General features: G+C 46.0%; 1 protein-coding gene across 3 annotated transcripts in view; it reads left to right on the top strand.

The window, feature by feature from the left end:
* Positions 1–13,822, top strand: part of PLXDC1 (plexin domain containing 1) — a 170,423-nt gene that overhangs the window by 96,215 nt on the left and 60,386 nt on the right. For all 3 annotated transcript variants that reach the window (XM_077314907.1, XM_077314908.1, XM_077314905.1), the window contains exon 9: positions 10,439–10,520. In XM_077314907.1, coding sequence (XP_077171022.1) covers positions 10,439–10,520 — 82 coding nt within the window. The remainder of the gene's footprint in view (positions 1–10,438; positions 10,521–13,822) is intronic.

Below are 13,822 nucleotides of genomic sequence, written 5' to 3'. Positions count from 1 at the left end.
AAGGTAGAGCAAAAGGCTCTTTGAGGGGTGTAGGCGGAGACGCGGTCTCTCAGGTACACTGGGCCCTCACCACATATGGCCTTGAAGGTAATTACCAGAACCTTTAGCTTGATCCGGAATTCAACTGGCAACCATTGCAGTTGATGGAGGATGAGCCGGATATGGGATCTCCATGGTGTTGCTGTGAGGACCAGCTGTAGTTTCCAGGTCAAGGCTAAGTGATGGTCAGTTCTTGTGTTTAAGATGAGCTCTAAGGCTCACTTGGGTTGGGAGAAGTTAATTCCAATTAGTGGGTAGCTTCTTGTGACTGAGGGGCCAAGAGATTTTGATCTCTGGCCACCCCGGCATTTTATCAGCTGTGAGACATTTTGGCATGGGGATTATTCTGGGGGGAAGGGATTTGAGATTGGGCACTGGTCGTATCACTGACTTTTAACCTTGGGTGAGCGTTTCTCAACCCCACCACCCAGAACAGACTCAGAGGGGATGCAGGAAAAAAGGAGGGAAGACTTTTTAGAAATTGTAGGTTTGTAAAGCTAACTGTGAGGAATAGCTAGGACCCTCACCTGAGGGTTTCACCTGATCCACTAAGAACCACCCTGAACCTGGTGGCCTTTAAATCAAGTCCTATCTCTCTACCAGGAAAGCTGGCCTTCAATGGAGAAGAGGCACAGCCCCTGCAGCTGGTTTTAAACTATTAACCTACCATTAAGCGTAGTTCCCACTTGCCTGTTCTCTTATGAACGCAATCCTGAACGGGCTATTTAGGAAAGGAACTGTGTCTGATCTAAAAAATTGGAAAGCCTTTAAAATGTTTCCTAAAACTATGTACTTTACTGTCTATTTAGAGGGGCAGTCCTAATTGGGCACCCCAAGAAGAACCAAGCATAACGTGACCACCCGTCCCTCATTTGCTGGGACTGTCCTGGGTTTTTGCCAAAAACCTCGCGTCCCGCTGAAGGGCCAATCTTGTCCTGCGGCATGCTTATCAGCCAAGATGGCGCCTCTGCCCTGGCCATGTTGCTTCTTTGTTTGTGCCCAGCCTGAGTTTACCTAAGTGTCGCCCTCCAGTGCTGTTCTCAGCACCACCCACGTCTCTCTTGATTGCCTGTCATGTCTTTCTTGGCTGCCATGTCTCTCTTGATTGCCTGTCATGTCTTTCTTGGCTGCCATGTCTCTCTTGATCGGCTGCTGTATCTCTCATCATTGGCTGCTGCTTGGACTCTTCCTGTTTTGTTTGGTGGGTCCAGGCAGCAGCAGGTGGAGGCGAGGTGACGTGGGAGTCAGACTGCGAGTGAGGAAGAGAGTTTTGGGATTTTCTGTCTGCCTTCTAGTGAGCCTTCTCCCTCCCTTCCGAGCCACATGGGTGTTTGTTTGGGTAATTTCTGCCTGCCTGGCTGGCTTCTGGTGAGTCCCGGACCCCTCCCCCCCCAGTTGCATGGTTGTTTGTTTGGGTAATTTCTGCCTGCCTGCCTGGCTTCTGATGAGTCCTGGGCCCCTCCCCCCAGCTGCATGGTTCTTTGTTAGGGGAATTTCTGCCTGACTGCCTGGCTTCTGGTGAGTCCCGGACCCCCCCCCCCCAGCTGCATGGTTGTTTGTTTGGGTAATTTCTGCCTGCCTGCCTGGCTTCTGATGAGTCCTGGGCCATATGGCTGTTTGTTTGGCCTTTTTTCTGTTTGTGCAGGCCTTAGGTTATTCCAGACCTCCATGGTTCCTCTATATATTTGTGAAACAGCCTTGGGGGAGGTACGTGTCCGGCTGCCCAAGTTGGAATAGGGCCCTGCCCCTACAGCTCCCACTCTCCCTGGGCGCTAGCCACGTTCCTCTCAGAGACATTCCAAAGACAGAGAGAGACACACAAAGCCTTGCCAGACCGCACATGAGCCCTCATTCCCTCCTATTGCTCTTGCTGCGAGGGAGAGACACAGGGAGAGCTGCTGTAGGCTGCTGACAGAGACACAGAGAGTGCCGCCCCTGCTGTGACAGAGGGGGAGAGAGACAGACACAGAGAGCTGCCCCAAACTGCACATCAGCCCTCCTTCCCTCCTAATTACCTGCTATGCCTTCTGCTGTGAGGCAGCCAGAGAGAGAGAGAGAGAGAGAGAGAGAGAGAGAGAGATCTGCACCTCCCAGTGTCCCCTAGGTCCTAGCGCCTATTGCATTCCTGCTTTCAATGGGCTTTCTTGCTAGTCTGTAAATAATTAGTTCATTGGAACACTCTTTTACATACCCAGCTGCTTGTTATAAGGTCTTTTAAGGAGAAGTTAAAAATGTATTCCTGTGTTGTTGAAAGACGGTGCTGGTGTGAATAACTTAGGAAAGCAAAGTAGGGAAAGAATTGAAATCACTACTCTCTCCATATACCATCCATAACTATAGCATATTTATTTTTATATTTATCCCAACTGGCCACTCACAAACATGCCATAACTAAAACTGCTTGGTGACTGCTAATAGGGGTATACTGGATGGGGAAACTGAGGCATGACAACCAAACATAGGTTTCTCCAGCAGGGCAAAAGACTCCATCCCAAGGCCACTGCAGGTTAGAAAACTTGGGGTGGGGGCGGTTTCTGAATCCCCCTCTCCCTGTGCACTGTAGTCCTGATGTGCATCAGACCCACGTGTTATTTGCCCCATTGGAAGCAGTGACAAAATGGATCAAGCAGAGTCGTCTGAAACTCAACCCTGCAAAGACGGAGGTCCTGTGGTTGGGTAGGAAGGGACCATGGGAGGAAGCGCACCTGCCTACCCTGGAGGGTGTGCAGCTCCTAGCGACTCACTCCACCAGGAACCTGGACCTGATCCTGGATGCTTCCCTTACAATGGAAGCCCAGGTCACAAAGGTAGCACGGCTGGTATTTTACCACCTCCACCAAGCCAAACTACTAGCGCCCTACCTGCAACCAGAGCACCTAGGCACAGTGATCCATGCGATGGTCACCTCCAAATTGGATTTCTGCAACTCGCTCTATGCAGGCCTCCCCTTATCCTTGATCTGGAAACTACAACTCCGATCTTCAAAAAAGGGAGGAAGGATGACCCGGGCAACTACAGACCAATGAGTCTGACCTCTGTTGTGGGGAAGATAATGGAGCAGATATTAAAGGGAGCAATCTGCAAACATCTGGAGGACAATTTGGTGATCCAAGGAAGTCAGCATGGATTTGTCTCCAACAGATCCTGTCAGACCAACCTGGTTTCCTTTTTTGACCAAGTGACAGGTTTGCTGGATCGTGGAAATTCGGTTAATGTCGTTTACTTGGATTTTAGTAAAGCTTTTGATAAGGTTCCCCATGATGTTCTGATGGATAAATTGCAATCTGGATTTTCAGATAGTTAGGTGGATAGGAAATTGGTTAGAGAACTGCACTCAAAGAGTTGTTGTCAATGGTGTTTCATCAGACTGGAGGGAGGTGAGTAGCGGGGTACCTCAGGGCTCGGTGATTGGCCCGGTACTTTTTAACATATTTATTAATGATCTAGATGAAGGGGTGGAGGGACTACTCATCAAGTTTGCAGATGACACCAAATTGGGAGGACTGGCAAATACTCCGGTAGATAGAGACAGAATTCAACGAGATCTGAACACAATGGAAAAATGGGCAAATGAAAACAAGATACAATTTAAGAAAGATAAGTGTAAAGTTCTGCATCTGGGTTAGAAAAATGAAAAGCATGCCTACTGGATAGGGGATACGCTTCTAGGTAACGCTGTGTATGAACGAGACTTTGGGGTACTTGTGGATTGTAAGCTAAACATGAGCAGGCATCACAATGCAGCGGTAAAAAAGGCAAATGCCATTTTGGGCTGTATCAACAGGGGCATCACATCAAAATCACAAGATGTCATAGTCCCATTGTATACGGCACTGGTCAGATCACACCTGGAGTACTGTGTGCAGTTCTGGAGGCCTCATTTCAAGAAGGACATAGATAAAATCGAAAGGGTACAGAGGAGAGCGACGAAGATGATCTGGGGCCAAGGGACCAAGCCCTATAAAGATAGGTTGAGCGACTTGGGAATGTTCAACCTGGAGAAAAGGAGGTTGAGAGGGGACATGATAGCCCTCTTTAAGTATTTGAAAGGTTGTCACTTGGAGGAGGGCAGGATGCTGTTTCCGTTGGCTGCAGAGGAGAGGACGTGCAGTAATGGGTTTAAACTACAAGTACAACAATATAGGCAAGATATCAGGAAAAAAATTTTTTTCCAGTCAGAGTAGTTCATCAGTGGAATAGGCTGCCTAAGGAGGTGGTGAGCTCCCCCTCACTGGCAGTCTTCAAGCAAAGGTTGGATACACACTTTTCTTGGATGCTTTAGGATGCTTTGGGCTGATCCTGCATTGAGCAGGGGGTTGGACTAGATGGCCTGTATGGCCCCTTCCAACTCTATGATTCTATGATTCTATGATTCTATGATTCTATGATTCTATGATTCTAACTGGGGCAGAATGCCGTGTCCAGGATTCTCACTAAGACATCATGGTGATATCATATCCGGCCGGTACTCCAAGAATTCGGCTAGCTCCCAGTTCAATTCCGGATTAAGCTTAAGGTTTTGGTAATCACCTTTAAGGCCATACACAGTCTGGGCCCAGTATATCTGAGAGACCACCTCACTGCCTATACCCCCAGAAGAGGTCTAGGCTCCGCCACCTCCAACTGGCTACGGATCCCTGGCCCTAAAGACGCACACTGGGCTTCAACAAGGGCCAGGGCCTTTTCAGGTGAGCTACTCTCCACAAGCCAGTAAACAGTGGGAGAACTGAAACTCTTACTGCCACCTGTAACAGTCCTAAACCAAATCATTCTTAGGAACTGATAACAAGTGCATCAGGTTGGGGGAACCCTACTTGTTAAAAATGTAAAATCTAGTTTGGAGTTGGTCTGAACATATGTAAATTTCTCTCCCATCCAACAGGATGAAAAGAAATGTCCAAAAGCTATATTCAGATACTACCTATGTGTATGGCCGGGTAACATTTAAATGTATCTGAAGTAGTGTGCGGGCACATGAAATACATTGAATAGCCTGAACTTGCTTTTTGTTCGTAAAGCCAAAGATTAATGATATTTTAATTGAAAAGTGGCACTGGGTTTTTTTCTTAACCCCTTCTTTTTCCTGCTAGTTTTCTGCTCAGAATATATGTATGAACACACCAGCAAGCTGTTTTTTGACCCATAACCAACCATGGGTTGGAAAGCAACTCACAATTTCTCCACTGAGTCTGACAGCATCTTACAGCATTAGAGGATGAACTTGGAAAGGAGGGCACATCAAATCTATAAATACAAGAAGAGATACAGTTTACTTATGGCACTTGAGAAATAACAAATAATAGAAATTTGAATTTCATGCCTCATTAGATTGTCTGGAGGAGATGAGTTTGGGTGGGATGCATGCTGAAAGCTAAAGAAACAATGTTTTTGCCTTTCTTTTGATTTCTTTTCCATATGAACAAAATAAATGTCTTAAGGTTGTTCACGCATCTCTGCAGTGCACCAAATTTGGCCCTAAGAGCTGGGAAGGAATGACAATAATTTTTAAAGAGTGGAAAGAAAATCCAGGATTCAAGCACAAGCTGAATAGCGATTGATTATATCAGCACAAAACTATTTTCGGCAAAGATGTGCTGAATGATTCTCTGGGGGTGCGGGTGGCCAGTCTTGTTAAAATCGTTTTAGACAATGGAAGGACTTTGAGATTGATTTTCCTTGTCTTAAAAAATACTTTAATGATTATGAATGTCAAGAATAGGCATTGCCATTATTTTACAACTGGGGATCATTTTGTACCAGTTTATTCTAAGAAGAAAGCTTTTCTTTTAGGAAACATTGCAGCCCTTCTATCTTTCTGGCACACTGGAATTTCCCTCAAAGTGGAGGGGAGATATTTACTTTCCCCTTTCAAAATAAGTCTCCTGTTCAAAACTGTCAGAATCCACAGATTACTGCCATATGCTTAGCCTATGTGTAGCCATTTCTGTCTGCATTTTGCCCTGACCTGTCTGCTACCCATGTGTTAGTGTAATAACTGTTGTTATAGTTGAAGTAGTAACACTGGGCGCTTCAAGGCCAACGCTAGGCATGTTATCATTTGTTGGATGCTTTCCCAGATGGCACCTGGACATGACTGCCTATTTTGTCTCTGTGTGTGAACATTGTTTGAGCGGGAAAGTTGGAGGGATAAGAACTGCGTTTTTTAATTGACACGTCAGATTCGGCTTTGTTTTCGTCCTGGATAGATCTGCTAAAAAAACTCTTTCTTTATTAAGAAGCTATTTGTTTTCAAGTCTGTCATCCTGACAAAAACAGTCTCAGTCAAAAGGCTGCAATCTTCTTCTGTAAATAAATACATAAAATGGGACACACATACCTGGTTGGCTGTCTGTCCAACAAATGGCCAATTGGTAGGCTGCCCCACCCCTGGTCGCATCCTCCTCCAGTGACAGCCCATCCTCCTTGGCTGACTGCAAGAGATAAGGCAGCCAGTGAGCGCAACTTGGGAGGAGTGGGGAGGGCCTGGCACCATGGTTGGTGGTGTCCAGAAGGTTGCCCAACTGGTGACTGGGACCTGGGAGGAAAGGGGGGGGTGAGCCTTGGCCTTGCCAGTTTGTGGGGGGGCAGAGAAGGATGCAACCCCTGCCACCAAAAGGCCCTCTCCAGGCCTCGGTGGGCCTGCCCGGATCAGGGGGGAGGAATGGAGTCCCTGCCAGCTTTGCACCCCACCCTGGCCTCTCCAGATCTTAGTGGGCCTGCCCAAGTCGGGGGGTGGGGAGGGAGGGAATCCCTGTCAGCATTCCCCCCCTGCCCTGCAAACTCCGTTAAATTCTTAACTTGTCTTGTCGACAGCTTCATTTCCCAGAAAGTAGAGAGGGGAACCAGGAGCTCTGCTATTTTATGCCTGGAGGTCTGGAATAACCTAAGGTCTTGGAGACACCAGGGGTTGCCAAGAATACAAACCGTTTCCCCCCCCCCCCTAAAATAGCTTTCAGCTGGGCTGGGAGGGGGGAGAGACTCACCGGCAGCCAGGGCAAAGAATACAAACAGCGTTTTTTGGCTTTTTTTTTCTAAAGTGTTGGAGTGCCTCAGTCCGGCCAGGCTGCCTAGGCGGGGGGCGGGGAGGAGAAAGAGACTCACTGGAGAACGCAGCCATGCAGGGCAAAGAATACAAACAATGTTTTTTGCGGGGGAGGGGTTGTAAAATGCTGGAGTACCTCGGTCCGGCCAGGCTGGCTGGGGGGGGGGGAGGGACTCACCGGGACACGCAGGCAGCCAGGCAGTACAAAGGAAAAAGACCTTGTTCTGCCTCGCAGTTCCACGGGCTAGCTCTCTAGCCTCCTCCACGTGCTGCCGCTCTGATCTGGACCCGCCGAACAAAGAAGGTGGAGTCCGAGCGGCAGCCAATCAAAACACATGGCAGAAAGTGAGTAGTGGGAGGGGCTGAGCCCAGCACTGGAGGGAGGGGCTTTGAGTCTATGTATAGTCGGGGTAGGCAAGGCAAACTCCGAGGACAGCGTGGCCAGGGCCGTGAACGCCAGGAGACAAAGGAAAAAAGCCGGATGCCATCTTGGGAGGCCCACGATGACGCGGGACAATTTAACAATGCCTTGGGATGTGGGACTAATCAGGAAATCCTGGGACTGTCCTGCCATTCCCGGGACATATGGTCACATTAAAGTAGTGGGCACACTTGGTAGCAGTGACCATGTGCTTTGGAATTTTCAATCGTGAGAAAGAGAAAACCTTTACATAGTTGTACATATAGACTGGACTTCAGGAAAGCTGATTTTCACAGACTTAAAGGTATGTTGCGTAGAGTCCTGTGGTCAGAAAGACTTAAAGAGATAGGAGTCCAAGAGGACTGGGAGTTTCTTAAATGTGAAATACTAATGGCTCAGTCACAAACAATTCCCTTGAGAAGAAAAGATGGAAGGAGCCTATGGAAGCCAAGCTGCCTCCATAAGCAGTTGTCAAAAGATTTGAGGAATAAAAAAATCATTTAGGAAATGCAAGGAAGGCCTTATTACCAAGGATGAGTATAAACAAATAACCAATAATTGTAGGAGGAGTGTTAGAAAAGCTAAAGCTCAATATGAGCTTATGCTAGCAAGAAATGCTAAACATAACAAAAAAGGCTTCCTTAGTTATATTTCAAGCAAGAAAAAGAATAGGGACACCATAGGACCACTGTGAGGACAGGAAAGTGAAATTATAACAGATGATGAAGAGAGGGCTGAACTGCTTAACTCTTATTTTTCCTCGGTCTTCTCTTGTGAGGGAAATAGTGATCGATGTGGCAAAAACGTATCACAATGCAGGGGATGGGAATGGTGGCCTAGGATCACTGTTGGAACAGTCCACAACCTAGTTTCTTTAAATGAAATAAAGTCTTCTGGGCCAGATGAACTGCATCCAAGAGTACTAAAAGAACTTGCAAATGTCATCTCTGAATCTTTGTCCATTATTTTTGACACTTCTTGGAGAACAGGTGAGGTGCCAGATGATTGGAGACGGGCAAATGTTGTCCCCATCTTCAAGAAAGGGAAAAAGGAGGATCCGTGTAATTATCGAACCGTCACCTTGACTTCTGTAGCTGGCAAAATTTTGGAACAAATAATCAAACACTCGGTCCTTGAGCAGTTGGAACAGAGAGCTGTGATTTCTAAGACTCAGCATGGGTTTCGCAAGAACATTTCACGTCAGACCAACCTTATCTCTTTTTTTGAGAAAGTGACTATCTTGCTGGATCAGGGGAATGCTGTGGACATAGTTTATCTGGATTTCAGCAAAGCTTTTGATAAGGTTCCACGTTATATTCTTGTTCACAAGTTGATAAAATGCAGTATGGATGATCTTGATAGGCTTGAGAAGTGGGCTAAACTGAATAAAATGAAGTTCAATGTAAAGTTCAAATGTAAAGTTCTGCATTTAGGAAAAACCAAATACACCAATATAAGATGGGGGAGACTATTCTTAGCAGTAGCATGTGCGAAAAGGATCTAGGAGTCTTAGTAGACCATATATTGAACATGAGTCAGCAGTGGGACTCAGTGGCTAAAAAGGGAAATGGAATTTTGGGCTGTATCAAACTGAGTATCGTTTCCAGATCACAGGAGGTGATGGTACCACTTTGCTCTGGTTTGGCCTCAGTACACTGTTCAGTTTTGGGCACCCCAATTGAAGAGGGATGTTGACAAAATAGAACGTGTCCAGAAGAGGGCAACATAGATGGTGAGGTGTTTGGAGACCAAGACATATGAAGAAAGGCTGTGGGAGCTTGGTCTGTTTAGCCTAGAGAGGAGACAACTGTGAGGGGAGCTGATAACCATCTTCAAGTATTTAAAAGGGTGCCATATAGAGGATGGAGCAGAATTGTTCTCTCTTGCCCCAGAGGGACAGACCAGAACAAATGGGATGAAATTAATTCAAAAGAAATTCCATCTAAACATCCAGAAGAAGTTCCTGACGGTTAGAGCGGTTTCTCAGTGGAACAGGCTTCCTTGGGAGGGGGTGGGTTCTCCATCTTTGGAAATTTTTATACAGAGGCTAGATAGCCATCTGACGGAGAGGCTGATTCTGTGAAGGTAAAGGGGTGGCAGGTTACAGTAGATGAGCGATTGGGATGTGAGTGTCAAAGAATCATAGAATCATAGAGTTGGAAGGGGCCATACAGGCCATCTAGTCCAACCCCCTGCTCAACGCAGGATCAGCCCAAAGTGTCCTGCATAGTGCAAGGGGTTGGACTAGATGACCCATGAGGTCCCTTCCAACTCTATTATTCTATGATTTTAAAAGGCCTGTTTCAGCCTCTCCAGGCTTCAGTAGGCCTGCCTGGGGCAGGTGGGGGAGGGAAGGCTAGCGCACGTTGTATTTTTAATTACAATGGACCTTTTTGCTAGTAAAATAATAAAGAAAGTTTCGATTCGGGACTCAGTCTATGATGCTTCTGTGACATTCCAGGAATGGACATGTTCTTATTTTTTTGGGGGGGCGAGAATTAACCTTTTACCTGGTTTTATGTTGTGAGTGAAATTTACCGGAGTTCAGCCCTAGATCCTAATGACCAGAGCCAAAGATCAGTTCTGAAAAGTGACCAAAATTTTTTTCTGGACGCGCACTCCTGGGGTACACCGACACAATTGTTAATAGGGCTGTCAAATTTGGCTTAGGAAATTCCTAGAAATTTAGGGACAGAGCCTGGGAAGAGTAGAATTTGGGGAGGGATGTGATTCTGTAAAGAATGCTCACCAAATCAGCCATTTCCTCCAGGTGAATTATCTGGAGTCTGGAGATTAGTTGTAAATCTGGGAGAATTCCAGGCCCCACCTTCAGGATGGAAAGTCTAGCTTCTTGAATTAAAACAATGCAACTTTCAGGCTAGGCTTAGTACCTCTCATTTGAGTATTGGCCCTCACTTTTCTGTTCTGCCTTTCAGACTGCCTCCAGCATCAGAACTGTGAAGTCTGTGTGACGTCAGACTTAACCTTTAATTGCAGTTGGTGTCATGTCCTGCAAAGGTAAAGCACATCCATATATGGATAGAAGATATATGGTCAACCCTCGATCAAATGACATTTATTTATTTGTTTGTTTGTTTATTAGATTTTTATACCGCCCTTCCATACGGCTCAGAGCGGTTTACATATAACATTGGGCTGATCCTGCGTTGAGCAGGGGGGTGGACTAGATGGCCTGTATGGCCCCTTCTAAATCTATGATTCTGTGATTCTGTGATCACGGGGGGATACATAGAACAGAATAATATATAACATAGTCAAATACAACAACCATAATCTAACAGTGGTTCTGAATAACACAATTTCAGCTTTCTTAAATGAATAAGTCAGGATATAGGCCCGATAAACAAAAACAATATAACAGGAACGATAAGATTGTAGCAAAGATTTTTTGATTGGATGAGACACAATTTTCATATCTGCATCTTTCAGAGAGAATGCAAGCCTGGAGTAGTTCCAGAAAGGTAACCATGTTAGCCTGCTGCACCCAATATAATTTGGAGTCTTGTGGTGACTTAAAGATTAAGAGTCTAGTATAGGTTTTTGTGAACTAGAGTGCACTTCATCATATGTGTATGAGTATCCATCTAGCTGGGCATTTTTACTCCATATATATGGAGAAAAAAACATGAAGTGTAGGCTCAAAGGCCATGAGATATACCAAGTACAAGAAAAGGTGTACTTTTGTATGAAAGACTGTAAGAAAGCAAACGTTATTCCGAACTTCAAAAAAGGGAGGAAGGATGACCCAGGAAACTACAGACTAGTGAGTCTGACCTCTGTTGTGGGGAAGATAATGGAGCAGATATTAAAGGGAGCGATCTGCAAACATCTGGAGGACAATTTGGTGATCCAAGGAAGTCAGCGTGGATTTGTCTCCAACAGGTCCTATCAGACCAATCTGGTTTCCTTCTTTGACCAAGTAACAGGTTTGCTGGATCGTGGAAATTCGGTTGATGTCGTTTACTTGGATTTTAGTAAAGCTTTTGATAAGGTTCCTCATGATGTTCTGATGGATAAATTGAAGGACTGCAATCTGGATTTTCAGATAGTTAGGTGGATAGGGAATTGATTAGAGAACCGCACTCAAAGAGTTGTTGTCAATGGTGTTTGGGGGAGGGGCAAACAGAGCATGATATCACATCTGGTGGGAGTGTCTGGGTGATATCTTGTGACTTCTTGGGGTGTGGGAGGTAGGTGCAGTCTGCTGACATCACTTCCCAAGCCTGAGGAATATGCCTCTTGACAACCTCTTTGTCCATGTCAACCTGCCACCCAGATGTTATCCTTGGCTACTGCCAACTCTAGATGTGCCTAAACCCTTTGGTCTGTGGGAAAAAACAGATGTAAAATAGGCGCTGAGCCTTTCTGCTATCTCTGCATCCTCCGCTAGAGTTTGTCCATCTGCACCCAACAGTGGGCCTATTGCCTCTTTTACTTTATGTTTGCTCCTCACATAACTGAAAAATCTTTTCTTGTTACAATGGGCTTCCCTGGCCAATCTTAGCTCACTCTCAGCTTTGGCCTTTCTGATGATTGATCTACAGTGCCTAGTAACCTATAGGTACTCTTATTTAGAGCTCTGTCCTTCCCTCCATTTCCCTCCATTTCCCTTTTCTTTCTTAGTTCTTCTTGAAGTTCTCTGTTCATCCAAATAGGCTTCTTAGAGCTCCTGCAGTGTTTTCGTCTTTCTGGGATAGTCATTGATTGAGCATGCAATAGCTCTTGTTTGAGTAGCTCCCACCCTTAACATGCTCCCTTCCCTTGCCAGGTTGCACATCACCACTGGACCCTCCCCTTCCCTCCCTTCCGTGCTGCAGCGCTGGCTGTTTCGGCCTGGAACGGCCATTTCGGACACTGAAGCGCACAACCCTACTCTGAAGCCACCATTTTTCTACAAAGGAACTGATCTCTGGAGCAACCTTTCTGAACCTTTTTACCATTGAGAAACCCCAGTCTGTTTTATCAGACTGGAGGGAAGTGAGTAGCGGAGTACCTCATGGCTCGGTGCTTGGTCCGGTACTTTTTAATTAATGATCTAGATCAGTGGTCCCAAACCCCGAGCCGCGGCACGCTGTTGTGCCGCGAAGGCCTCAGCGCCGTGCCTCCCTCTCCCTGCCCTCCCCCCAGCAAGAAATTTGCCAGGCCGCGAGCAAATTGGCTGCCAAAGTGGCCGATTAGCTTGCGCCCCGGCAAGCTTCTTGCTTCAGGAGGGGCGGGGGGGAAGAGGGACCCGCGGCCGCCGGCATGCACAAACGCGCATTTTCACAGTCAGAGTAGTTCAGCAGTGGAATAGGCTGCCTAAGGAGGTGGTGAGCTCCCCCTCACCTGCAGTCTTCAAGCAAAGGTTGGATACACACTTTTCTTGGATGCTTTAGGACGCTTAGGGCTGATCCTGCGTTGAGCAGGGGGTTGAACTAGATGGCCTGTATGGCCCCTTCCAACTCTATGATTCTATGAGATTTGAAGGTGGGGTCTCAAGTGTCTAAGGGGATGTAGGAGCTTTTGCCATGTAGCCAGCCCCCAGGAAGGCCACAGATCAACTCTTTGCTAGATGGCCAGGAATTAAGCACATGATTAGTCTTCATATTCCAAGTTTTTAATCTGGCTAGCCCACATTCCAGATTTCTTAAAACTAGCAATCATTATCCTGCATTTCTGTGGGAGAAATGCAAATGCCTACAAACTGGAAAGCCTGTACATTTCTCTTTGTGCAGCACCCAAAGGATAATATGTTTTAAAAGTTTTTTTTTTAAATCCTACCCTTTCCCAGGACCTCAGAGAATCTAAGCAGTTTCTAAGCAGAATCTAAGCAACTCTGTTTTCCAAGCTTTCTGACTTTGCTAGAAAATCATAATCAGTTCCTTTCCAGCATGCTCACACAATCACAAGGTTCTTCCAGCCCAGCTGTGTTGGATGAAATCTCCAGTTCCTTAGGGGAAGTCTTTTTCAATCTCATTTATTCATCCGCATATGCACAATGCCCATCTGGGACTTCTGATTACTTTAAAAATAACCCATCCCTCCCACATAGCATAAGGCAAGATGATCTTGTTCTAGGTCAATTTATATATTTTGAAGCAGAAGTCAATATCAGAATAAGAGCTCATGAATGTCACAACTTGGATATTGCTTCCTGAAGACTGAGCTTTGTTGACTGGGCATCTGCTATCAAATGAATTTCAGAAAACTATACTTTGTGGGTTCTCCAAAGAAACCTCACCAATTTCTATCTTGAAAGCTATTTAGGTTTGGGGTGATGTAAAGCAGCTAAGGATCCCTAAACATTATTATTATTATTA

This window comes from Paroedura picta, chromosome 16 (genome assembly GCF_049243985.1).
Source record: "Paroedura picta isolate Pp20150507F chromosome 16, Ppicta_v3.0, whole genome shotgun sequence".
Taxonomy (NCBI): domain Eukaryota; kingdom Metazoa; phylum Chordata; class Lepidosauria; order Squamata; family Gekkonidae; genus Paroedura; species Paroedura picta.
Note: the sequence above shows the minus strand (reverse complement) of the source record. Positions and strands in the feature narration are given on the sequence as shown.